The sequence below is a fragment of the Orcinus orca genome, chromosome 1, assembly GCF_937001465.1.
Source record: "Orcinus orca chromosome 1, mOrcOrc1.1, whole genome shotgun sequence".
Lineage (NCBI taxonomy): Eukaryota > Metazoa > Chordata > Mammalia > Artiodactyla > Delphinidae > Orcinus > Orcinus orca.
The window spans coordinates 54,175,512-54,199,678 of NC_064559.1; the positions used below are offsets into that span (position 1 = coordinate 54,175,512).

A 24,167-nucleotide genomic window follows, 5' to 3' on the forward strand; every position below is an offset into this window, starting at 1 on the left:
GCATTTAATCTGACTGCCTCTGTTTTCTCAATTACGTAGGAAGCAGATCATTAGCTGAGGGCAAGGATGGGGGAGGAGTCATTAGCTGAGGGCAAGGATGGGGGAGGAGGTGTTGGAGGTGTGAGGAGAAAGAAGAAGCTATGAGATAATGATCTTGAGAGTGGGAGAGACAACAGACGAGGAAAATGTAGTCTGACCGGTAGGCAGTATGCAGAGCCCACTTGAGGTCAGTGGTGTGGGATTTAAAGGGAGACCAATCGGTGTGGTTGCCAGTGGCATTCATGTGTGCAAACACAGAAATGGAGCCACGGGGTCATCGAGTTTAACCAGTGTCAGAGTGTTTCAGACAAGTACAATGAAGCAATGAAGGGCAAGAGAGTTGAGGTTACATGAAAGGGTGATTACAATAATGGATCACAGAATTTAATTTGAGTAAAGAGGGAAGCGGGTGCGTGAGGTGGGTGAGGGTCGATGAAACGGTGGTTGGATGAATGGATTTTAAGGCTCAGGTGGATAGAAAATATTCTGTGGCTTTAGGAGGAATGAACTGGGAGGGTAGGAGGTGACGGTCAGATATTGGGATTCTTGAAACTGTGACCAAGGAAGGGTTGCAGATATTGGTAATCTAGTCTATGAGCATGGGAGTGAGGGTGGGGACAGGATCATCTGAGGAGAAAAGTCAAGGAAATGAGTGCTTTGAGAATTGAAAGGATCATCTTAGTGGCTACTGAAGTCACCAAAAATTATGAAGTGAGCCAGGCTCTGAACTGTGGAGGGTAGATGGGGGCGGGGTGGTGTTGGCATGACTGGAGCAAAAGGAGGAAATGGATAGGATGGTCTGATGGCAGGAATTAATGACCTTAACTAAGGACATGGGGTTAGTAAGTGGCAGAGCCAGGTTTTAAACCTACTGAGTCTGGCTCCATAGTCACATTCCTGGCTGCTTTGCTAGTTACTGACAAATATGTTACTTTTCTGCATAAAAACTTCGAAATGAATTTGTTTATTTATTAATAGACAGTAAATAATGAATAAAATCACACCAATATTTAACTTTCCTTTACATGAGATTTACACGCTTAAAGATAACACGTTTGTAAAATACAGCCTGTCATCCCGATTTAGTTTTAAAATGTGAAGTTAGAAATGCATTTCTATTTACCAAATGGGAATGTTAATTATAATGGACAATACTAATACTTGCTGAGTTTGTTCTGTGTGGCAGGCACTGTGTAAAGTATATACCTGCTTGCTTAACTCTAGGTACTATTTTAACCACATTTTATAGATGAAGACACTGAAAGAAATTGAGGGACTTACCAGGCAATGGACTGCCTCACCCAGGACTCAAATCCAGATCTGTCCAACCCTCAACCTCATTTGCAGTGTGGTCTAGTTCTTTCCTGAGTACCTGCTATGTGATGGTTCTATGCTGGACAGCGAGGATATGGCAAAGATGATGACAGAGTCCTTTATATATGATGAAGGGAACATATTAACTAAATATATAGCATATTAGTTATAGATTCTATAAAGGAAAGTGCAGGGTGCGTTATATAACAAGGGAACGTAACCTAGTCTGGAGGGGAAGGTCTATTTTGGGAAGTAATTTTTAGTCCAGAATTAACGAACAGTATAAATTAAATAAGTAAATGAGAGGGAAAAAATCCAGGTAAAGAAACAACATCTGCCAAGGCCTTCGGGCCCTAAAGTGTCCTATGGAAACTGTGGACATCATTATTCTTATCATTTAACTTCTGAGAAAGCCACAGGTTTACCAGACAATCTAGGAATCAGCCATTCCAGTACTTATTCCTCCCAGAACTGGTGCTGATTGTGAAGACAGTAGCACATAATAATCTCCTCATTTTATCATTAGGGTAAATTGAGGTGTGGAGTGTTCCAGCCAACTGCATAGCTGGAAAAGTCATTTTTACCAGTTTTCCTTTTATCTTTTCTGCTGTATATCTCTCAAACTACCTTTTTTCAGAAGCTTTTTAAAAATGGAACTCTATTCTCTCTTTGTGTCACCGCCCTCTCCTTGCAAATGCATTTACCTAGTTAAGAAAAGAACATTTGCTCAAAAGCTCTCACATTTCACATGGATATGGCATCCTGTACCTGGACCCCAAAGTATTGTGACTAGCTGGGGGGGAGCTTTGGAACCATGCTTCCACCAGAAACTTAGCCTAATATGGCCAGAAGCAAGCTTAAAAGGATGTGCTTTCATTTAACTATGGACAAATTATTTTCATTTGTAAAATGATCTCTTTAGCGATGGGTGGAAGAATATATGAGTTCAGAAGAAGCTCCTAGTTTTCGAAAGCCCATCGTGAAATGCCTTTTTCATCATTGCCTCCAGCTGAAACATTCTCTCCCTACACTGAACTGTGTCTGCACATACATACATGCATACATACATACATGCATAGGTACATGTATTCTCTCTCAGACTCTATCCCCCCACCTATTTTATATCTATCTGCCTATCGATCTGTCATCTATCTATCTATCTGACATCTGTCTATCATCTGTATCTCTTCCTTCTCAACTCACCCCCAGGTGATAAGTCTTATGTCCCCCACAAGGAAGCCCATCACCAGACAGTGCTGACCAGAAACTTCCGAGTTCCCTTTCCAAGTGCCACTGTTAGGTGGCAAGCTGGGACTAGCATTTAATCAAAAAGCAGATTTTAAAATACTCTCATCCAGAGCAGAAGTGGTGCCTTTCTGCCCTGGGAGCGCCGGTGTGAAGGGATCATTCCATCAGGCTGGCCGTGCAGGAGTCCACTCACTCAGTTGGGTCTAGGTTACACAGTGGAAGGAATGCCCAAGCAACCAGTCAAATCAATTCAAGTCAAGGCCACAACCAACTTCTGGCCTAACCCAACAACTAAAGGAAACAACACTGTGACCGCTGATGTGTCTTGAGAAAGAGGAGCGAGAATTGAGGAGAGAAACTGAAAGCTTAGAAATTGCCGGTGCTTAAGGAAGACTCTGCATAAACTGAGGGTATTGTGTGAGACGGGCAGAAAAGAAAAGGCAAATAAGAGATTACTAATAGCTCTGAGCATACACAACTTGCAGGTGTGTCCTGCCGGCTGCTGTGTTTCCGTTACACTGGGGCTCCTCTGTGGCACAGATTATGTCCCTGCTCGAGGCAATGGATCCCAGATGGTTCCGGTGCTGGCCCGTGAGGCCCCTGAGTCGAGGCCATCTGCTGCCCACACAGGAGGAAGATCTTCAGGGTGTTGATTTGTCAGACTGAAGATATTAACAAACAAACAAGCTCTATTCTGACTTCCGATGCTGCTAATAATTTTTCTAAACCAACATGTGACTGGGTTGCCCGAGCAGGACAGAGAATATTCAAGACCACGTTACCTAAGTTGGAGTCAAAAGACTGACGTTTCCTTCCAACTGCGGTGTTCAGTCTCCTGCCCAGCATGTGGCCTGACACTATCATCCTTGGGCTCCTCGATGGGTGGTCTTTCCACAAAACTAACATTGGCACAGTCTGCTCGGTAATGCCACCCCCTCCTGATGGAGGCCACGCTTTTGCCACCACAAGCAGATGGAAGCTGAGGTGGAAATGATTGTTTCGTTTGACATTCACCCTCCTCCCCACTCTAGTCCTGAAAACCAAGTGGGAGTTCCAGCTACTTAGATGCCTCTACTTCCCGGGTCCCAGAGACTGGTCCAGGTTCCTCATCTGATCTAAGATAGATCAAGCAGTTCTTCCACAGATTAGTTTTTCCTAATGAGGAGGGGTAGTGTCTCTCTGTGGTCTGAGCCTGTAAAGACATCCGCTGGAGCCTGTGGGAGGCCAACTCTCCACCATGTGCATAAGACATTTTCAAAAAATGGTCCTGTAGAGTGAGACATAGAGCCAAGAGAGGAGAGGGACAGTTATAAGGGCATCGAGACCCTGTTGCCAGGCATCCCCAAGGCAGCTTCCATCTGAGCCTGGATATAGGTCTATATCCTCAATAATGGGCCTCTTTTGGTGAGGCCAGTTCAATGTTTTTAGTTGGACTCACACCCAGAAAGCCCTAATGCAGAGGCGTCTTCCTCTTTCAGTTGGTCTCAGCTCCAAGTATTTTCAGCACTTTCAGGTCCAGCTCTTCATCACTTTGCCCCCGCCTTTTCCTAGGTGGCCCCCTGTGGCCTCTCCACTCACCTGCATCAAGCTCCCCTCTGCTACGCTGCCACGCGCCGCCAACACCCGGCCCTCCCGGTGCCCAGGGTGAGTGATCTGCCACTGCCACGACCACTTAGCTTATCTCCAACAAGCCCATTCCTCCTCCCTTTTACTCATCCTCTGCTATTTGTCTGGCATATGTATGTTTCTTCAGAAAGACGGTAGATTCCTTCGACAGCAAGAATCTCTTTATCCCGGCTCCTGTTGCCTAGTATCACAGTTCACACACAATAGGCCCTCCATAAATATTTGCTAAATAAATCAAATAAGAATCCCCATCTCCCTGACACATCATCCCTGACTTGTGGGAAGGAAATAAGTCAATTCTTTTTTCCTCCTTTGCTGAAGCAGTTCGAAGACTCTCCACCTTCCCTCGCCATTTCACAATGTGCTCTTCCCCTGTCTCTGCATTTCATGTCAGTCCTGCAGCGTCCCTGCCCTGTGAAGTGGGCCCCGGTGGGAGGTGCGAGTCTTCCCGCACTCATCGTTATCTCCTCTCCAGCTGCCACAGATACATTTACGATGGGAGTTAAAGCCCGGTGTTGCATTGTGTTTGCACCTTAGGGGAAGACACCTCTTCCTCATTAGAAATTTGGGAATCTCCTTTTTATAGTATTTATGTTGGATTCAGGCAACTAGTACATTTAACTTATTTAACAGATGCTTACATGGCACTTACTGAATGTCAGGCACTGTTCTGAACACTTTAACCATAGTAACTGGTTCCTTCTTATAACAACCTTGCCAGGTAGATAAAATTATTACCCTCAGCCTCATTTCACAGATGAGGAAATGGGGACACAGAATGATTAAGGGACTTGCCCAAGGTCCCACAGCAATTGCTAGCTAAGCTGGAATTCGAATAGTCAGGCTGGCTCCAGAACCCACGTCCTACCCACTGGGTCCTGCTGCCTGTCAGTGATCAGGGCAGAGTCCAGACCACACATCTGAGCTGCCTTTCTTCACACTCAGGCCTCTCGAGAGCAGGGAGTCTCTTTGACGTGACTACCTAGCAACATGTCAACGTGTGCTTGCTTAATCAATGTTTCTGGGCTTATCGATTCACTACCTATGGCCTGAATACAGGTTTATTTATGTTATTCTATGCAGTTAATTGTTCACATTGTAATCAACGCTTGTCCTAAAATTTGGTTCCTCAAGATATATTTTCAAACAACCGAGGAACCACGCCAAGAATTAACTCTAATTACACATTGCACCCATTTTGAGTACTAGAGATGACTTGAAAGCAAAACGTGTGTTATTTAAAATTATTAAACTGATAGTAAATAAAATGTCATTTTGCCCAAAAGAGAGATTAATTGCAGCTCCCTTTTCTTTTTTTATTGCCCTCTCTAGGTGTCTAGGATCAGACAAGATATTTTTTTCTCCTGATTTTTAGTCTTTTCTTGAATTAGTACATATTTTTTAGCTGCTCACAAGCCACCACTCACTGTTCAGCAAAAAAAAAAAATCAGATTCAAACCCCAGAACAGAACAAACATGAAAAACACACGGGCTATTTATTTGATGTAGGGGTGATTCATAGTACAGTGTTTGGGTACTGTTTGGAGCCAATGCTAGTTGCCTCAGGGTATTTCTAAATTGAATTCCAGGAATAAAGTGTTTATAAATAGTGAGCATAGAAAAGAAATGTATTCATCCCAGCCACTCCCTTAAGGAGTCCCAATGGCCTCCCCTTGGAACTACCAACTCGTTCAAGTAGTTAATTGGTTAGCTGGTTGGGTTAAGTTGGTGGTTCTCAACCCTATCAGACCCAACACCCTATTTTATGACAAATAAACTTAACCTTTTTTATAATCCTTAAATGAAATTCATATATAATAAAATCTAAATACAAGTAAATATATATATATATCTTAATAGTAATTAAGAGAAATGCTAAGATATAATTTATAATGATATAACTATTTTAATGTATAAATTCTCTGCAATATTACAATGGAAGAAATAATAGAGTTGACATTTGCATCTAATGTAGATTCACCAAAATATAATATGTAAAGTAATATGCAATACACGCTATATGTAAGAGCAGTTAGACTGAAACAGACATGCTGTATTGGTGATTCAAAGACCATGAGCAGCATTGTAGACAATGATGTGATTTTCCAAAACTATGAACAGATCTTGGTAAAATTCCTATATAATAGTGTATACTCTTCTCTTAATTTACATGGTAGTTATGCACCTAGACAATTCATCTTGTATTAAAACAGTACAAGGTGCTTTGTTGCTTGTATGTAAATGGAGTTAGCATCTAGGCTCAGATAATTATAAGCAGGTTTTTTCTACATAAATGTGCAGCAAGACATTCAGAAGTTTGCAGGACACGGGGGAATTTTTTTGTTGTGCAGGGCTATTCTGAGCACTGCTGTATTCTAGCCTTCCAGACCTGCCTTCTAAATGCCAGTAATGTCCTGCAATCATTGTGTCATTCAAGGGCAGCTGCCCTCAATTTCCCCAAATACTCTCTATTGGTGACACCACCCTCATTGACAACCACTGGGTCAATTCCTAGTATTAGATTTAGTCCCAAATAATTATGTCAATTTATTCTCCTGACTTTTTGTAGTCCTTGAAAACCAAAGGCATGTCTACAGTAAAATCCTCAGTAATTAGGTTATTGGGTTGGTGTGATTGGGTTATACTGGAGACTGTATGTTCCATGAGAGCAAGGGCCCAGTTCACCCCATGTGCACAATATCTAGTACCTGCACAAGGCCGGGCTTTATATGTCTTGCTTGAAGGAGTAAATAATTTTGAGGTTGGCCATCTGGGTTAGTGAAGAGATATATACTATTGAAAAGGAATAGATTTGTTACTTTCAAGTACATGTGACGTCCAGATGCTCACTAGAGAGACCCGTATTTAAGTCTTATTCAAAAATACCATTTCAGTTGTTTCTGATTGAATGAGTGACATTATAATGATTGAAACCATCTGGAAGCTGTCAAAGACCCAGAACCTTCCTGTCATTTTGAGGAAAAGGGGGCATGTTGAGGACCCCACATGAACTGTGACCTTGGCCTAAATGGTTTGCTTCGTCTTCACAGTGGTCTGTGAAGCAGCTATTAGCAAATCTATTTTTACAAGTGATGAAATTAGACTCAACAAGGCAAATAATCTGCCCAAAGGTAGACAGTTGGCTCAACAGCAGAACAGAGTTGGAACTCAGAACTGTCTGATTCCAGAGGCTTCATCTTTCCAAGAAATCATACTGCTTCTCTTTCTTCAGTGAAGCAAAGCTAAGTGTCTGTTAAATCTATTGGGTTGGCCAAAAAGTTCATTTGGGTTTCTCCATAACATCTTACGGACATTATTATAATTTTACTCTGTACAGAGTTCCAGCTGTCATGTCTATTAAATTCCACTTTTCCTAGTGGGTCAGTGATTTTTGCATTGATCCTGTTCTTGGTTGGGTTCCAGCATTCCAGGTCTTGTAAGCTCACTTTGGTGGGATTCTTGAGGGACTGTGTCCTCTTTGTCTTTGGGTCTCCAGAACCTGGGATGGTAACTGGCACAGAGTAGACATTCAGGGAGTGTTTGTTGGTTGACTTTAATTGCATGCCATTTCTCCTTTCAGGCCTTGGCCTTATACAATATTTCAGCGAGGCTTTGACCTGGTTTTGGGAGAACAACCTTCTGATAAAATATTCAGGTAAGTTGTTGTCTAGGAACTTGCTTATATATCTCTGCAAGCCCCATGTCCCACTTCCCACTGAACTTTCTTTCCTAGTGGTAATTTATAAAATGGGGAACACTTTTAGTCATTCTGCCGTCCTAGTAACAGCAGCATTTGCCCTCCTTCATCCAGTGACATCATGGAGGATGTTGAGGCCGGACAGATTCTGTTGGGGTCCTGGCTTCCTTCCTTGCCTGCTCTGTGACCCCCAGTCATTTACTTAACCTCTTGGAGCCCCCAGTTTCCACATTTGTTAAACAGAGCTTCATTACATGCCTTGCTGTATTGTTGTGAGGAGTATATGAGATAATGCAGGGAAAGCCCCTGGCACAGAACAAGCAACTAATGTTAGTTTTTGCCTCTTCATTTTGCATCTAATTTGCACCTTCCTCATAAAGACTTAAGTTGTTCAAAATTAATCCCTCCCATCCCTGCCTCCCTCCTTTCTCAGCTATACCTCATTATCATTTTCTTTAATCTACCACCCTTCTGAACCAATTGGATGTTTCTAGTCCCTCCCAAATTTCTACCTACACACCTGGGAATGGTACATATTAGAAAAGTCAGCAAGCAGAGGAAGAATTTGGGTGCCAGCCACGAACTAGGAGATTTTCATAAAGTTTAATTCACGCCAGACCTTAGCTGGAACACAGGTTTATTTCCAAGCTAAGATCTTATCATCCGTTTCTTCAGTCTGTCAATCTATTTTTCACTTAATGTGCATCAACTGAGTACCCCCTAAGTGCCAGAGATTGTGCTTGTGCAGGAGGTATGGACACGAATACCGCTCCCTTCACGAGCAAGCCCTCTGGGAGAGGAAGTAAATAGTCCTTCCCGAGCGTTTGATGTCAAAGGAGGCATTAAGCGACTGCATAGCCATACTGGAGGAACGGTGAGCGAATGGAAAACTTGCTTCCTTTTGTTCACTGCACTCGTACACTGTGAGGAGTCTCGCCTGCTCACTGCCGTCCTTCCGCACCCCTTCCCCAGACCCTCTCTGTCAGCCGGTCCTGGCCTTGGTGTTCATTTTGCTCCTGCATTTGCCTCCTGGAGCTGGCTTTTCTGCCTCAGCTTCTCCTCCTCCCTGCTGCCTTGGATGCACTGGGCTCTGCCACTGCCGTGCTCTCCTAAGGCACGCTCCTAGCTAGAGCGCCGATTCACAGAGCCACTTCCCACAGAGCCCTCCCTCGCCCTTTTCTCTCCCGATGTGATGTCTCTCCGGGGATGGGCTGGGTCATGTTAATGACATTGGCCACAGGCTGCTTTTGAGGATTTGTGCTGCAAGAGGTGTAGCTGTATTCCTTAGACTATGACTCGGGCATTTAAACTTTCCAACAATGATGTATTATTTGGCAAATTTTTTCTTCCTTTTTCCTGCTGCTGGTCTGTTGGAACTTATGAAGGGTGATAAAGACAAGGCAGATGGAGAGCCTGGTGGAGTTCTATTAACATGGATAAGTTCCCTCTCCCCTAAAGGTCCGAAACTAACACTTTGAAAAACCAAACCCTTAATGAAATTGCTTTTAGAGTAGAACCAGCTCAAAAAATGTGTTTCCATCCCCACAAGCATCATTTGTTCTTTTCAAGTTTGTTAAGTAGCAACTAGATGTGATACCCAGTCACTACAGAGGGGATCACGTGTGTGGTTTGACCCATGCAGTCACCTATCTCAGAAGCCAGTGGGTTAATCAATAAGTGTTTAAACATTTTGATCCCTAACATAACAGTAACTAGTCTCTCAGATGAAAACACCAGATCATGACCTCCTTATTTCAGGTACTAAGAATTTTAATGAGAACCTTCTGTGATCTGAGTCAACCAACTGCCAATGGCCAGTCTGGAAAATTCTATGACCTGGTCAGTGACTGCAATTTCTTAAAGGAGCTAAATGACTATTTACTTGCTACTCTGTTCACTTATGATTTAGAGTCTTGATAAATTCCAAGCCACTGCATATTTCCCTGGACTGTGGAATAAAATTTAAATTCTGACATTCAAATCTTTCCACAATTGAATGTCAATGTACAACTCCCTCTTAATGAGCTGCTCTTCTCCTATAGAACCTTCCATTCATAGTCAAATCTACCTTCTAACTGACCCACTGCCCCTGACAACTTGCATATTTCCCACTCTGCACATCTGCTCAGACTCCCTCCTCTATGCATATTCTTCTACTATAAACACTACCCATTGCCATGGTCTAGACCCAGTTTCAGCTAAACTCAACATCTATTGAGCACCTACTATTGCAAGGTACTGTTCAAGATGATGTAGATATGACCAAACAAATGTGACCAAGATAGTCCCTGACGTTAAGGAATTTACAGTCTCATCTAAGAATTGTTCTCCAACCATGGCCCTCCATGAGAATCTCCAGTGAGTGGATAAGACTCTGGGCTTCCAAGGCAGGGGCCACGAGTTCAATCCCTGGTCGGGGAGCTAGGATCCCACATGCCATCTGGTGTGGCAAAAAAAAAAATTACCAATGATCTTACCCAGAATAAACCAATTAATTCAAAAGTTCTGGGAGGTGGGACCAGGGCATGAGTGTTTTTTAAAACACCACAGTAATTCTAATCTGTACCCAGGATTGGGAAACACTGGCCTGAAGCTTCTCCAATCCATTGCATCAATCCACAATGACTTCCTCCTTCCAAATTTGTATATATACTAGCTTTAATATTTATTTGTCAATTATTTATTTCATGTTGATTTTTAATTTGCCTATTTGCTTCTCCAGTGAAATGGTTGTCTTCCTGAAGGGCGGGGAAATACCCTATATGTTTTGTTTTTTTTTTTCGGTATGCGGGCCTCTCACTGTTGCGGCCTCTCCCCCTGCGGAGCACAGGCTCCGGACGCGCAGGCTCAGTGGCCATGGCTCACGGACCCAGCCGCTCCGCGGCATGTGGGATCCTCCCAGACCAGGGCACAAATCCGTGTCCCCTGCATCGGCAGGCAGACTCTCAACCACTGCGCCACCAGGGAAGCCCACCCTATATGGTTTTAAATATTTAATATCTAACCTACCATTTTAAACATAGTTGGTCTTCAATAAATAACTGTAGATGATCATGTCAGGTATTTCCTAGCCAGATTAGGAGAAAACCTTGATACCTAATCTAACCTTGGTAATCTGTAATCCCAAAGAACCTGGGAAGGGCCCAAGCTAGACTCAAAGGGTCCAAGGGAACCCTGAATCTCCAGAATGAGTCTCCTCACCCAACTCAGCCTGATACTGAGGATGTTCTTTCTGTGGTAGCTAGGATCACTCCATTCCACTAGGCCCTCTCGTGGCAGGGGTGAGTACAGACCAAATTTTAATCTCGGAGACCTTCCTCCTGAATGCGTACCTGCATCTTTTGGAATAATACCTCATTCTGGCATGGCTTGCCCTAGGAGAGGGTGGAGATGCCAGGCTAAGAGCCATTTATCAGTTTTCCCACATTCTATTTCATGCCAAGCCACGATGAGAGCACAGGCTTTTTCTGTCCAGTGCTTTCTGGCAAGCGCTTGCTTCTGGACAGAAATTTCCAGCTCTAGTTCAAAAGGGCCATGTGCAGGACTCAGCCCACAGCTGAGCCATTAGCTGCAGTGGTCACCACCAGCTGTCACGCGAGGAGGCCCAACCTGGGAAAGCATTTCAGATATTCACCCAACTTCTCTTCGGTGGCTTTTTGAAGTTGTTCCTGCCAAATCTGCATGGATGAGGGATAGATGAGATTTTAGGACGCAGCTTTCCTCTGACAGTTTGTTCTATATTTAGTTTTTGGAGTCACTCAGTAGATTTTGCAGATAAAAGAAAACTTTAGAATTTCATACGCATGAGCCAACATGGGCTGGAAAGCGGCTCTGAGCAACACTCTGAGAATCAGACCCACCCCCCTCCTTCCCACTTATGGAGAGGCGACCTTGGGGAGGTTGCAAAACTTCTTAAAATGTTGGTTGATGGCTTGGTAAAATGGAACCAAATGACTAACCTCAGAGGGCTGTTGTGAGGATAAATGAGGCAACTCTAAGAGCACCTGCCTTTAGAGAGTTCTCAATAAAGGTTAGTCTCTACCCACACCTGACTTTGCTTCCCCTACAATGTTTCCCCTTGACCCTACCAGAGGGTGAAGGTTTTCTTGTTAACTTGGTAGAGTGTCATGTTTCAGAAGTCTCTGTGCTCTGAGGAAGTTCTTTATCCTATCAAACCCAGATCCATCTCAAGCATCAAATGTGTTCAAACCCAGAGGTTAACCCATATCCTGTTTTAAATGAAGAATAATTTTCACCACTATTTCTATCTTTAAATTGGAAAATTGGGATTATCTCCCCTAGCAGCCTGTTCGAACTAAAGAGCATAGCTAAATCTCCTTGTCAAGCAGTCAATAAATATTTATGGAGTGACATTCCTGTGTCAGAAATTACGTTTGGCAGTGGGGATACAAGATGACAAAGAACCATCCTCTGCCTCCCAAGAGAGCACATTCTTATGAATGGTGATGGACACATGAAAAGATGAGTGCAGATCAACATCTCAGGGGTGACAAGGCACCGTGTGCACATATGCAGAAGAGAGTCCCTTACTCAGCCTAAGAGCATGAAGGCCCTGGAGGGCTTTCAGGAAGAGATGCGACCTTAACTGAGTCTTAAGATGAGTGGGAGTGCGGCAAAGGAGAGAGGAAAGAAAATTCAGAAGAAAGGACTTTTAAGAGCAAAGGCAAAGAGGCGAGAAAATGAGGACGACTTTTGGAGTTACGGTCAGATTGCATTATAGGAACACAGAGTTTGAAGCAGGGCTTGGTGAAAGAAGAAGCTGAAGTGTGACATCTTCGGAGATGTGGACTGTGTTCTGTGGGTCTGGGTGCCCTTAAACAGTGTCAGCTGGAGAAAGATGTGGTTTGCCTTTCCTTTCAAAAGATTACTGCATGCAGAGGAGGAAGGGAAAACTGAGATGGATGGACATGGATCTCCCTCCCAAAAGAAATATGCTAGAATTGCCAACCGTCTTCTAAAATCTGCTACAGAAATTATAAGCTACAGGTCACAGATCTGTTGCTCTGCATCAATGCAAAACTTGTCATTTTAAAACTGAAATAGAAAACAAAAACTCCTGTCTATGTCCAAATAAACCACCTTCTCCCTGGTACCCTTCAATATTGCATATGTCCTCTCTGAAACAGTGTATTATGCGTAACATTAGTGGTGTGCCCACCCCAGCCTGCCTGTTAGAGTCTTCCTGTCTTAACAACGCCCATTACAAAACTCACTTAAATGTTGTTGCCTTCAAACCACATTCTTCCTTAAGTCCCAGGTTCCAGGCACCTTGGGGCAATCACCTGCCCTGAATTGGCTCCTTAATCTTGCCAGGTACCCTAGCCTCCTGTTCCTGTGGGCATGGAGAGTCGAGTGCCTCCTTCAGAACAAAAAGGATCTCTGCTATTTCAATGCTGCTTAATGCAGAGGTTTGCTCCACAGGTCCAGGAAGTAGGGGACTGAGAGTACTGCTGGGAATGAGGGAGGAATCTCCCCAATCCTGGCCACGTCCCACTTGCTCAGTGGTTTTGCCTCTCCCCTGGGTGCCTGCTTTCTCTTCTTTCAGCTGCTCTGTTACCCAGGTCTGTTGTTCAGGGAGTGGATGAAAATCACAGGACTTGGCTGCTTATAACTCATGAGCCTTGGTCAGTGGGGATTCTCTGTGGCCCGCGTCCTGGAGAGGGCTACACGTCTCATAAAAGATCTCATGTCATCAGTCTGGTTTCCTAGCATCTCAGGCAACCTGGGCAGTGGAGAGGGGAGTGTGCAGGTTAGGGGAAAGGAGAGGGAGTCTGAAGTGGTGCTCTGTGACCAGCTTGCTAATGGAGCCGGTGCTGGTTCCGTTTAATTGTACGCATCCTTCCATTGTTCCTCCCTGCACTTTAAGCGGGAAGGGGACGCCAGACTGCCACAGCCTCGTGCTATCCCACCCACACTGGCTTTTATCCCAGGGACTATTTTTGACTGTGAACACAGAGGATTTGAATGCCTTTGAAATAAAATGAATGAATAAATAAACAAATAATCTCTCATGGTTTCCTTAAGCTCTCCCATGAAATGCTGATTGATTCCTTTATTCCTTTTAGCCCTTGTTATAAGAGAGAAGAAAAATCTTCCCTGTCTCCTGCGGGTTAGGCGTTAGCTAGGGGTGTGGGTAGGAGTGCGGAGGATACATCTGGGCCTACCTTCTTCATCCCTCTTCTCTCCTCCTGGGAGGCTCCTGGCTTCAGTCATTTCCACTCCCATCCCATAGAAGCCAGAAAAAGGGAGCTTTTCTTCTTTCTTTTCCTTGGTAGGGCTCCTCCAGGCACAGAGAGAAACCGTCGCTACCACTGTGGGTGTGCAATGTGGGGGATGGGAATGGTGGGAGGCCGGTACATCTTTCCAATTAAAATGCTTCCAATTATATCTGACTTAAGATCGGGGAAGCCCAGTTTCAAATCTGAAGGAAACTGGAACTTGATGGCTTATGATATGGAAAAAAAAAGACACTTTTTAAAAAGCGGGCAAGTGGATGCCATCATCAGTTCTCCAACCGGCTGGACACGTGAGCAGAGGTAGGCCTCTCTGCCTGCCTCAGACTCGATCATCTCATCCATAAAATGACAACAAGCTCTCCTTTTTGGAGAGGACTACGAGGGTTAAGAAGGAAGCAGCTGAAGGTAGAGTGCCAGGTCCTCCAGTGGGGTGCTTACCCCGCCAGTCATAACCAGCTGGTGTTGGGTGTCTCTGCAGATTCACCTACACCCTCGGGGAGGGCATGTGGTTGCCCCTCAGCAAGAGCTTTGTGATTCCACCAGCTGAACTGGCCATCAACCCCTCAGCAAAGTGTAAGACAGACATGACAGTGATGGAGGACGCTGTGGAGGTCAGGTGAGTCCAGCCTCGGGACGCTGAGGCCCACAATGGGTTTGGGAGGCTGAGTGGGAAACTACCTGAACGCCCAAGGTGCTGGGAAGGGAATCAAGACAAGTTGGAAGGAGAAGTTGGCAGGCCGCCTTCCAATTCCCCAGATGCAGTGCCAGGATCTACGCTACCTGGGTCAATATTGCACACCCCAAGTCTCACGCACCGAGAGAGGTCATAAAATTAGAGTTGATAAGCACTTCCCACAGGCCCTCAGGACTGACAGGCAATAAAGTGTTAATTCCCTTGCCTGAGTTGAGACCTTCTTCTTTGACCAGGAGTTACAGCCTTGGCTTATTTCCCAGAGATGGAGAATGTCCATAATTTGTTCGTTCAAGGCTCAGAGTATGGTTGATCTTTAATATTTGTAAGAGAGAGTAAGACATGATCCGGTTGGCCAGACAGCAACGTGGAATGTGAGGCTACCTTTTGCACCTGGCGTCCCCTGGCCTCCTCCTACCTCCTGCTCTTTCTCCCTACAGAGAGGAGCTGATGACCTCATCCTCCTTTGACAGCCTGGAGGTCCTCTTAGATTCCTTTGGACCAGTCCGTGATTGCAGCAAGGATAACGGGGGCTGCAGTAAGAACTTCCGTTGCATCTCAGATCGCAAGCTGGACTCCACTGGTTGCGTGGTATGTCTGCCCTGTCGAGCTTGTAATTTCAGGAAGAGGGGCCACAGGATAAGACACAATGCAGTTAGAGTTGAAAGCATGCTGTGAGTAAAAGAGAGGGTCAAGATTGAGTCCTCCCTAGTTGTAACTACTGTCTAGTCTACACTATGGATTTTCTTTTGACAGAGATGAGGCATTTATGGAGTCATTTAATCAAGAGGTATTTATGGAGCACCTACTGTGTGTCCTATAACCATCCTAGGAAAATGTCATGAACTATATAGCATGGTTCTTTCGTGCCAGTCTCGCGCTCTAGTTGGTGAGGGATCCCCTCAAACAATTTGAGAACGAATTAACTGCTTAATAGTATAATATTGACTCTAGTAGGAAATAGACTGCATTTACTATAGTAGGAAATTCTAGAAGAAACCTACCTTTGCCAAGAATCAAATTACATTGACTATAATAGGAAATTTTAGAAGACACATACCTAAGGCCAGAATGATGAAAGAAGTAAGTTATGCCAGGAATGGTAGAGAAAAAATAGAAATAGGTCCTCTTTGAGACCATAGCAACGAAGTCCTGCTTCCCCAAATGTGGTTTTCTACTTTATCGGCTACATGGACTTTCGCTACGTGTAAACTATGTGATGCTATGAACCAGAAAGACTATTTGGGTTAGAGTGGACCAAGCTATCTCCCATGCCATGGATATGAAGATTGATGGACCCACGCAGGTAAATGGAGGCAGGAGCAGATGGGCAAGGCTTCAGCTCCTGGGGCCTTTATATTAGTCATTTTCATGCCCATCAACACTTATTGTCAGGTTTCAGCCTTCCCTTCTTTTGAGGGCGGAATGATGCAATCCTGACAGAGAGGAGAGGGAACAGGGCAGAGAAGAAAGACAGGAAAGCCATACACAAAGTTGGCATAAAAGAGAGGAAGAGGTGATTCACTGAGACACGTTGTTATGCAGGGTTTCCGGGCAGAGCTGGGAGCTTCCAGCTCTGGAGACGATATGGAGCCTCATCTTGCTTCCCAGTCTGACAGCTGTGCTCTTGTAAAGGGGCCCAGAGCAGGGGCAAGCTGTGAGGATGCTGAGGCCAATTCCATCTTTCACACCCCCTACTTCCCTGTCTCTGAGCACCTGTCCAGGGAGCTATTCTCCATCAAAGATGGATATGTACCTGGGTCCAGAGTGCGACTCTCTCAGCCCAAAGGCCTCCCCAGACTTTCACAGATTGGGCAGCAGTTGGCAGGAGCCTGATTCCTCTGAGAAGGGACAGAAGAGAAAGAAAAGAAAATGGAAAGAGGGGCTGAGGGGCAGGGAGGCAGAGGACCTGGCCGGTCCATCAAAAGGGAAGACAGAACAGAGAGGGCCACCAGGAAAACACAAAGAAAAGTGCTCTTTAGGTCGTGTCTTCCAAAGGCAGCCAGGAGGTGAGTCGATGTCCCAGGTGCTCCCCTTCCTATAGCTAGTCTGCTTTCAGATGTCTTACGCAATGAGCTTCCCAACCGGCTCCCCCAGGAGACAATTTCACTGTCTAATGGAGTTCCCAGCTGAGACACATTTTTTAAAAACTGTTCAACCTGCATGTCTTCATCCAGATTTCAACCTTTCCTTCCTTGCTGCTCTCTCGGGTGGGTCATTATAAGTACTGAAACACTGTGTGTGCACACATGTAAACATCCCTCCCCTGCCACCCTCATACGAGTTTGAGCATGCCCGCACATGCACACACGTGCACATGGATATATTCCCCATGTCTTCCCACTTCTCTGCCCTTTCTCTGAGCCCCTCAGGGTTTGCCTTCTGTTGGTGATCCCAGCCCCTTTTAGTTGGCATATTGCCGTGCTGATGTATTCTTGTACTTTTAAGACCGTGCTCTGTGAGACGGAGCTTGCAGGAATAGTTCCGATGAATATGCATTTGCAATAAGGCCGCTGCATTTGTGAATCGGAGCCACTGCAGAAGTCACCCAATTATACCAGCACTTGGCATTAGCATAAGACTTTGAAGTCACTGGCCCATGTGGCTCTTGGAGGGAGAAGGGGGCCGGGGCCATTCAACCGACTGTTTCTCATTGGCTGGGAAGCACGGGATCCCTGAGGCAGGAGGACTGGGGCTTGAGAGCTGACGGGCCACCTCATAATCTTGTAACCCTACTGAGAAAAACTTGACGTTGCGCCTGATCTGATCCCACTGGGCATCGGTACCATCCCGCAGCCTAGGTGCGTTAGCCCAGGGCTTCCGTGTCATCTGGAGGAGGACCAGGGACAAGGGCATCAGCTGCAGCACCTGCAGTGTGGAGAGAATCGGGCTCCCTTCCTCCTTCCATCCACATCAACCCTGACATTCAGTTCTCTGAGCGTCGAACTGAAAGGCTTCCCTGGAAAGGCATATGCTTATGAAAGAAGAGGAGGCACTCAGAGCACGCTGGCCCTTAACGAACCTGGGAGAGGGACAGAGATGCGGGAAGAGACAGGTTCGACCGCATATTTTCCTGACTGAGTTCAAGCCAGACAGGTGGGCTTGGTCCACATCAGCTGCTCAACCTTCCTTCTTTCTAGGAAGGCAGGGCACGTCTCTCTGTTATGCATGGACTCCCACAGGGTTAATTGCTACCCAATTAATTGCCCTGTTATTTATGTAGTCTCTGGGGACAGGAAACAAATACCCGTGAAAGGCATAGCCCTGTACCAGCCTCAGTCACTCCGTTCCAAACCAGACCACTCTCCAACGGCAGGTTGCTGGACGTTTAGATGATTCCTGGAGCAGAGGTCCGCCCCCCACTGCGGACAACAGGTCTTACTCCTACCCATTGTCCTTACTGTGCCAGGGTGGGAGCAGTGGTCCCCACCTGCACAGCACAGGAGTGCCCGTTCTCTGTTCTGTGGAGCCCCAGGGGGTCCTGCAGAGTCCATGTGTTAGTGACCTATTGCTGCTGTAACAAATTACCACAGGTTTGATGGCCTAAAACAACAGCCATTTTATTATCTTACAGTTCAGTAGGTGAGAATCCAATTCCGTGTCCCTGGGCTAACATGAAGGTGTCAGCAGGGCTGCCTTCCTCTCTAGCGGCTCTGTTCCTGGTCTTTTCCAGCTTCTAGAGGCTGCCCGCATTTTGGGGGCTCATGGTCCCCTTCCTCCATCTTTAAAGCCAGCTACATTGCATCTTCCTGACCATTCTTCTGTAGGACATCTTCTCTCTCTTCTCTTCTGTCCTCCCTCTTCCACTTTTAAGGAGTCTTGTGATTACATTGAGCTCAGCTGGTTAACCCAGGATCATCTCCTCATCTCAAGAGCCTTAACTTGATCTGCAAAGCCCCTTTCGTCACAGGTTCCAGGGATTATGTCGCAGGCATCCTTGGTGCCATCAGTGGGAGACAGCAGTGGGAACTGGAGGAGCCTTGGTGGGTAGGACTCTAGTCTCCTCTCTCCCAGCTTTAACCAGAGCATCTCGATTCTTACCAAGCCTACCTATTGAGGTTTAATATAAAACCCTATTTGAAGTTTGAAAATGATTTCCAACACTGTAAAACTATTTTTTAAAAATTATGAAAATGGAAAGCCTGTGCTCTAATGCTTCTTCCTTATCTTCACACTCATCCTGACAGTGACCCCCCAGAATGCCTTCTGCTATGTGAGGTGTCTGCACATCCTTAGGTGAGCAGACTGTGGCCTCGGAAGGTGAGAGGTCTGCTGTCCTGCTTGCTCACGTATTGAACACGTGACCTTCCTTGCCAGAGCATTATGCTCTAATGAGCACTGAATTACCCAGCGACCCTGCCGCCCTCCTGTCCACTTGCTGTCCACAATGGTTTCCCACAGAATGTGTCATTTCACCTCTACCGGAGCGCAGATGTGCGGAGACCATTACAGATGACCGTCTCTCGTTCTCTCTGTAGGACAGTAAGCAGAAGGCTATGCCTCAGAGGCTTTCAGAGAAGTGGGGGCAGGAAGCTGAAATAGAAATTTAATTCCATCAGACTTTTCCCCCTTGCTCCTGCATGGCTTGGGCTTACATGTCAAAGCCCATCAAACAGCCGGGGAAATCGTTATTTATGAAAAGAATAAGACTGCCGTGTTGTAAAAAAGAACCTATTTCGAGTAGGAATTATGGTTGCATGTCTTATGAATCATCCAGGTAAGGCAAGGCAGGCTCAGCTGTAGAAAGTTGTTCCTCTTCTCCCAGGGGCCCTGAATACACTCCTGTGTCCATCAGTCATATGCGTCTGCCAGCAGAGCCTCCACCTCATAATCTGGAACTGAGGTGTGTGTGTCTCAGGCTGAGTAAGATTTGACTAGACTCCTAAGTAATGAATCAACCAAAAATCATTGGTAGAAACAGAGGGGAAAGACAGCGAAGAAAAGGAATTGAATGGCAAGAATCATTTAAATCTCATTAGCACATTATGCTTTAGACCAGTGATAAGTCAAGAAGCCATGAGCATCACATGAAAGATGATTAACCTTGTGTATTTTAGGGGTCACTGAAATATGAGCTCATATATTAGACTTTCTTGATGGGTAAGGGTTGTTGCCATAATAAACAGAGTTTTCTTCCTGGGACTGCAAAGTGTAACCTATGCAAAGGTTAATGTCTGACCTTGGGGCTCAATCCTGAGCAAACAGTTCTCTTTTAAGGAAGAAGTGAAGGGATTGTCCACAAGCCGGGAGAAGAGAATGGCCAGCACTTGCAGAGGGAAACTACAAGCTCCTCCTGGAGGCCAGATTTCTCTCCTGACAACTGGTCTCGAGCTGCAGATACTTCTAGGAAGAGGCCATGATTTGGAGCGTATAGTTTCTCTGTGTTTAGATGTAGATTTTGAGGAGCTCAACATGTGACTATAACAGCACATGAAACACTCAGGCGAAAACAAAAGCAAATTTATACCGTGGGAAACTTGATGGGTTAGACTCCTTGGGGATGGGAGTTCTGGTTCAGCAAGGGTTAAGAAGAAAACTCTATTTTTGGTTTCAGCTTCCTTTTTTTGAAATCTTTCAAAAATGTTTTACTCTGAACTGCAGCCCAAGTAAGTTACAGTTCAGTAAAGATAATTGCATCTTTTTTAGTGATTGAGGATCTTGTCTTGCTTTCAAGGTCATTGCTCTGGACAGTTTGCAGTGTTTTGTCCTATAAATATATGCACCCATAATACTGTGTGTGTGTGTGTGTGTGTGTGTGTGTGTGTGTGTGTGTGTGTGTGTGTGTGTGTGTGTGTGTGTGTGTGTGTGTGTGTGTGTGAAGAGAAGGGGAGAGAGAGAATATTAGGCTGGATCTAGAAATCCATAATTGATTCCAGAATGTACTCAAGGAATTGCCTAAGACAGTTGAACAAACAAACAACAGATCTATGGGATTGCTTTATTTTGTTGACACATTGACTTTATTCTTTAGCAATTCCAAAGATCCAGCTTTTCTCACACTTGAGAAGCAGTATGCCAGAGTGGAAGGGACACAAATGAACACTGGGGTCAGATAGAACTAGGTCCAAATTCTGATTCTGCCATTTTCCACCTCTGTGACCTTAAACAAGTTACTACTAATCTTTCTGAGTCTAAGTCTGTTCACTTATAAAATAAGGGGGAAAAAGTCTAATTGTGAGATTGAAGATAATTTATGTAGATTGTCCTGAACATGGAATTGCTTAATTCCCAATAGCTGTTGTTATTATTTTTAGCTTTACTTAAGAGAAAAGAAATCCAACTTGGACAAGGCAGCCGTCTTCTTTCCAAATCTCCTACAAAAGGGTAAACATCAGGTGGTCCAATCTGGCACAGCGATGGTTATCTAGACACCAGGGCCAGACAAGATGTGGATGTGCCGGGTTTGGGGGTTCTGGAACAAAGCCTGCTCGGGTTTCATTCGGTGACGTCTTTGTCGAACATCACGCCTGATGGGGCATTCTGAAAAGAAAGCAGGTGGTTGAGGCGATGGGGAGTGCTGGCTAGTGACTGAGATGGCTAAGCTGGTACCAGGGTTGAAACCACGTGAGGTGGGATAACAGGAGCGCTGGCGTTGTCTCTACTTTGATGGCTCTTCTCAAGCTTTATAGAAGGAAAAAAGAACTCATGGCAACCAGTGCAGCCCATTTAATTCCAGTCAAACTTCTGTGTTTTAATACCCACCATGTCCCTGCCTGGGCAGCTTCACAGCGGTGAAGCCAGCTCCCTTCTGGTCGCACATCTGGCCTAACAGCTGGGTGGCCAAGAAAGTGGGTGCGTGGAGGGGGCTAAAGAAACGTGGGGTGCAATCCTCAGCCGCCTCATTGGCTCGTTTACCATCATCTGAAACATCTGGGTGTGTACAGCATGAGGCAGCCCTTGGAAACATCCTTAAACGCTGTCACCTTCCAGCACTCCAGCTGGCTCCCTGGGGAGAAAGGGGATGGACCAGGCTGAGAACCTGGCAGGCTCATGGTGGGGGGGCATTTGTTTGGGAAATTGCAGAATTAGTGTCAGCAAACAGTGCCCATCCTGCTGTGATCTTCAGTTGGGAAGCATGGAGAGAGGGGAGGTGGGTTTTCAGAGGCACACCTGTGACAGCTCCAGGCTACTAGGCCAAGGTGCTTGGCAACCAGGAGCTAGAGCCAGACAGGCAGCAGCGCAGGAGAGGAGGTGTTTAACACCGTTCTACCGAGTTTTAAAAGGCTTTTTTTTGCTGTTTGGTTTTAGTTTTGGAAGAGTGTTTTAGCTAGCTGACAGTAGGTGTATAGCAGTCACTAAAATCAGGTCAGATCTACACAGACCCCCAGCTGTGCCCCATATAAGCTGCTGGACCCTGGGCAAGTTATCTATCCCCTTCCAGCCTGTTGGAAGGAATCAACAGCAATGTAAACGTAGAGTGTTTTTTTGCATTGGCTTTTAGATGGAATCCAGTGCAGTAAGAAGTTCATGCGTTAATTGGCAGTGTTAACAGTTTCCAGGTCTGTTAAATGAGGATAATACAGGGTGCTGTGAGATGAAATACCTAAAGCACATAGCATAGCGCCCGGCTACTAGTAAGTGTGAGATGAAATACCTAAAGCACATAGCCTAGCGCCCGGCTACTAGTAAGTGTTCAGTCAACAGTGACTGTTGTGGGAGAACCTGATTGTGCTGTGAGCTGGTGATGGTGCAGCCTGCCAAGGTTTCAGGTGCGGTCCTGCCGTGATCAGCCATGGGACGTTAGGGAGGTCAAGCTTTCTGCGCCCCCGTTCCTTCACGTGTAAAATGAGGATGATCAGCCCGCTTACCTTATGGGATGCTGTGAGGGTTGCGTGAGTAAGACGCAGGAATATTAGACACTGCCTGGCTCGTCGTGGATCCCCTGTGAGTGTTCCAACTGCTCACTGAGCCTTTTCATCTTGCCTGGGACCTGACTGATTATTTCTTCCTGCATTATCTCTTCTGCTGTCATTCTTGGGTAGTTTATTGAGGACGTGGTGGTCCAGAAAAGCTCAGCGTTTTACACTGAGTGTCCAGGGAACTGGGATAAAGCCCAAACCCAAGTATGGCACCTGTGGGTGCTCATGTAGCAGGTACCCTGGTCTGTGCATCTTCCTTAGGGCATCCTTGAGGTGGGAAGTTCATGAGTACCGCCACGCTCACTAGGAGAGAGTGGCTCCGTCTAAGGTCACAGAGAAAGTCCACTTCCTGCTGCCGGCTGGCAGCCCTGGCTCAGTCCGCTTCCTCCAACATTGCCATCCGGTACCAATGTTGACAAAGTGCTTTGGATGTCAAAAATAAAGTCCTATTAATCCTAAGTCCAAACAGCAGCACCCCCTTCCCCTAGCCCAAAGGAGTCTCTTCTAGTGCATTTTAATTCAGGCCCATCACTTCCGCTCTCCTGCCCGCCTGAGGCCCAACTGGGAGGCCAGCACACCTCGGCCCTGTCTTGCTGCAATGCTCCCTTCCAGCCTGCTGGTAGGAATCAGCTTTAATGCAAATGTGTGTGATCTGTGCCCAGAGAGAAGAAACGAGATGTCAAAAAAGGTCACTTGCTTTTATAGGGAGTCCAGCATAGTGGGAAACTCGTGCATTACTTACCAATGTTGATGGTTTCAAGGCTGAATGCTAAAAATAGGCATCAGTGGTTACACTCTGGTTCCCAGAGAACCCAGGTCCCGGGTTCACCCACCTGTGTGGATGCTTTCTGATTGTGCCAGTGCCCATCCGGACTCAGCCCCATGAAGGACAGCTCTGGTTGCTATGACCGCCACATCGGGGTGGACTGCTCTGATGGCTTCAACGGTGGCTGTGAGCAGCTGTGTCTGCAGCAGATGGCGCCCTTCCCGGATGACCCCGCTGTGTACAACATCCTCATGTTCTGCGGGTGAGTTGAACTGCCCATGAGGCCAACCGGCTTACTGGGATGAGGGACTTTCAGGAAAGTAAACTGATGTGAACTGGTCACTCTAGGCCAGCCCTTAGGCTCTGAGGAAAGAGCCTTCAGGACTGGAAAAGGGGTATTTTTAAAGTCAGAGTTGGAAGGACCCTTAGGGGAAGTCTAGTGTCACCACTGAAAATGAGGAAACTGACCTAGGGGTTTACCTAAATCATTGCCTGCTTACACCAGAATTTCCAAACTGTGTTTGTGGTGCTATGTTAATTGTTTTGTGACAAAAGGATTCCACGGTCCAAAAGCTTGGGAAAGATTGTGTGAAACTAATCAATTATCAAAGAAGGGACATGCTGGATTGTTGCCGAAAGCCAGTGCCTGCTGCATAATCGTGAGAAGATT

At 45.8% G+C, this 24,167-nt stretch overlaps 1 protein-coding gene across 5 annotated transcripts in view; it reads left to right on the top strand.

The window, feature by feature from the left end:
- Positions 1 to 24,167, top strand: part of ASTN1 (astrotactin 1) — a 326,481-nt gene that overhangs the window by 208,703 nt on the left and 93,611 nt on the right. For 3 of the 5 annotated variants that reach the window (XM_049715388.1, XM_049715367.1, XM_004269790.4), the window contains exons 9-12: positions 7,808 to 7,882; positions 14,660 to 14,797; positions 15,313 to 15,463; positions 23,593 to 23,759. In XM_049715388.1, the coding sequence (XP_049571345.1) occupies positions 7,808 to 7,882; positions 14,660 to 14,797; positions 15,313 to 15,463; positions 23,593 to 23,759 (531 nt within the window). The remainder of the gene's footprint in view (positions 1 to 7,807; positions 7,883 to 14,659; positions 14,798 to 15,312; positions 15,464 to 23,592; positions 23,760 to 24,167) is intronic. The other 2 variants (XM_049715380.1, XM_033428142.2) reach the window with 1 other exon arrangement.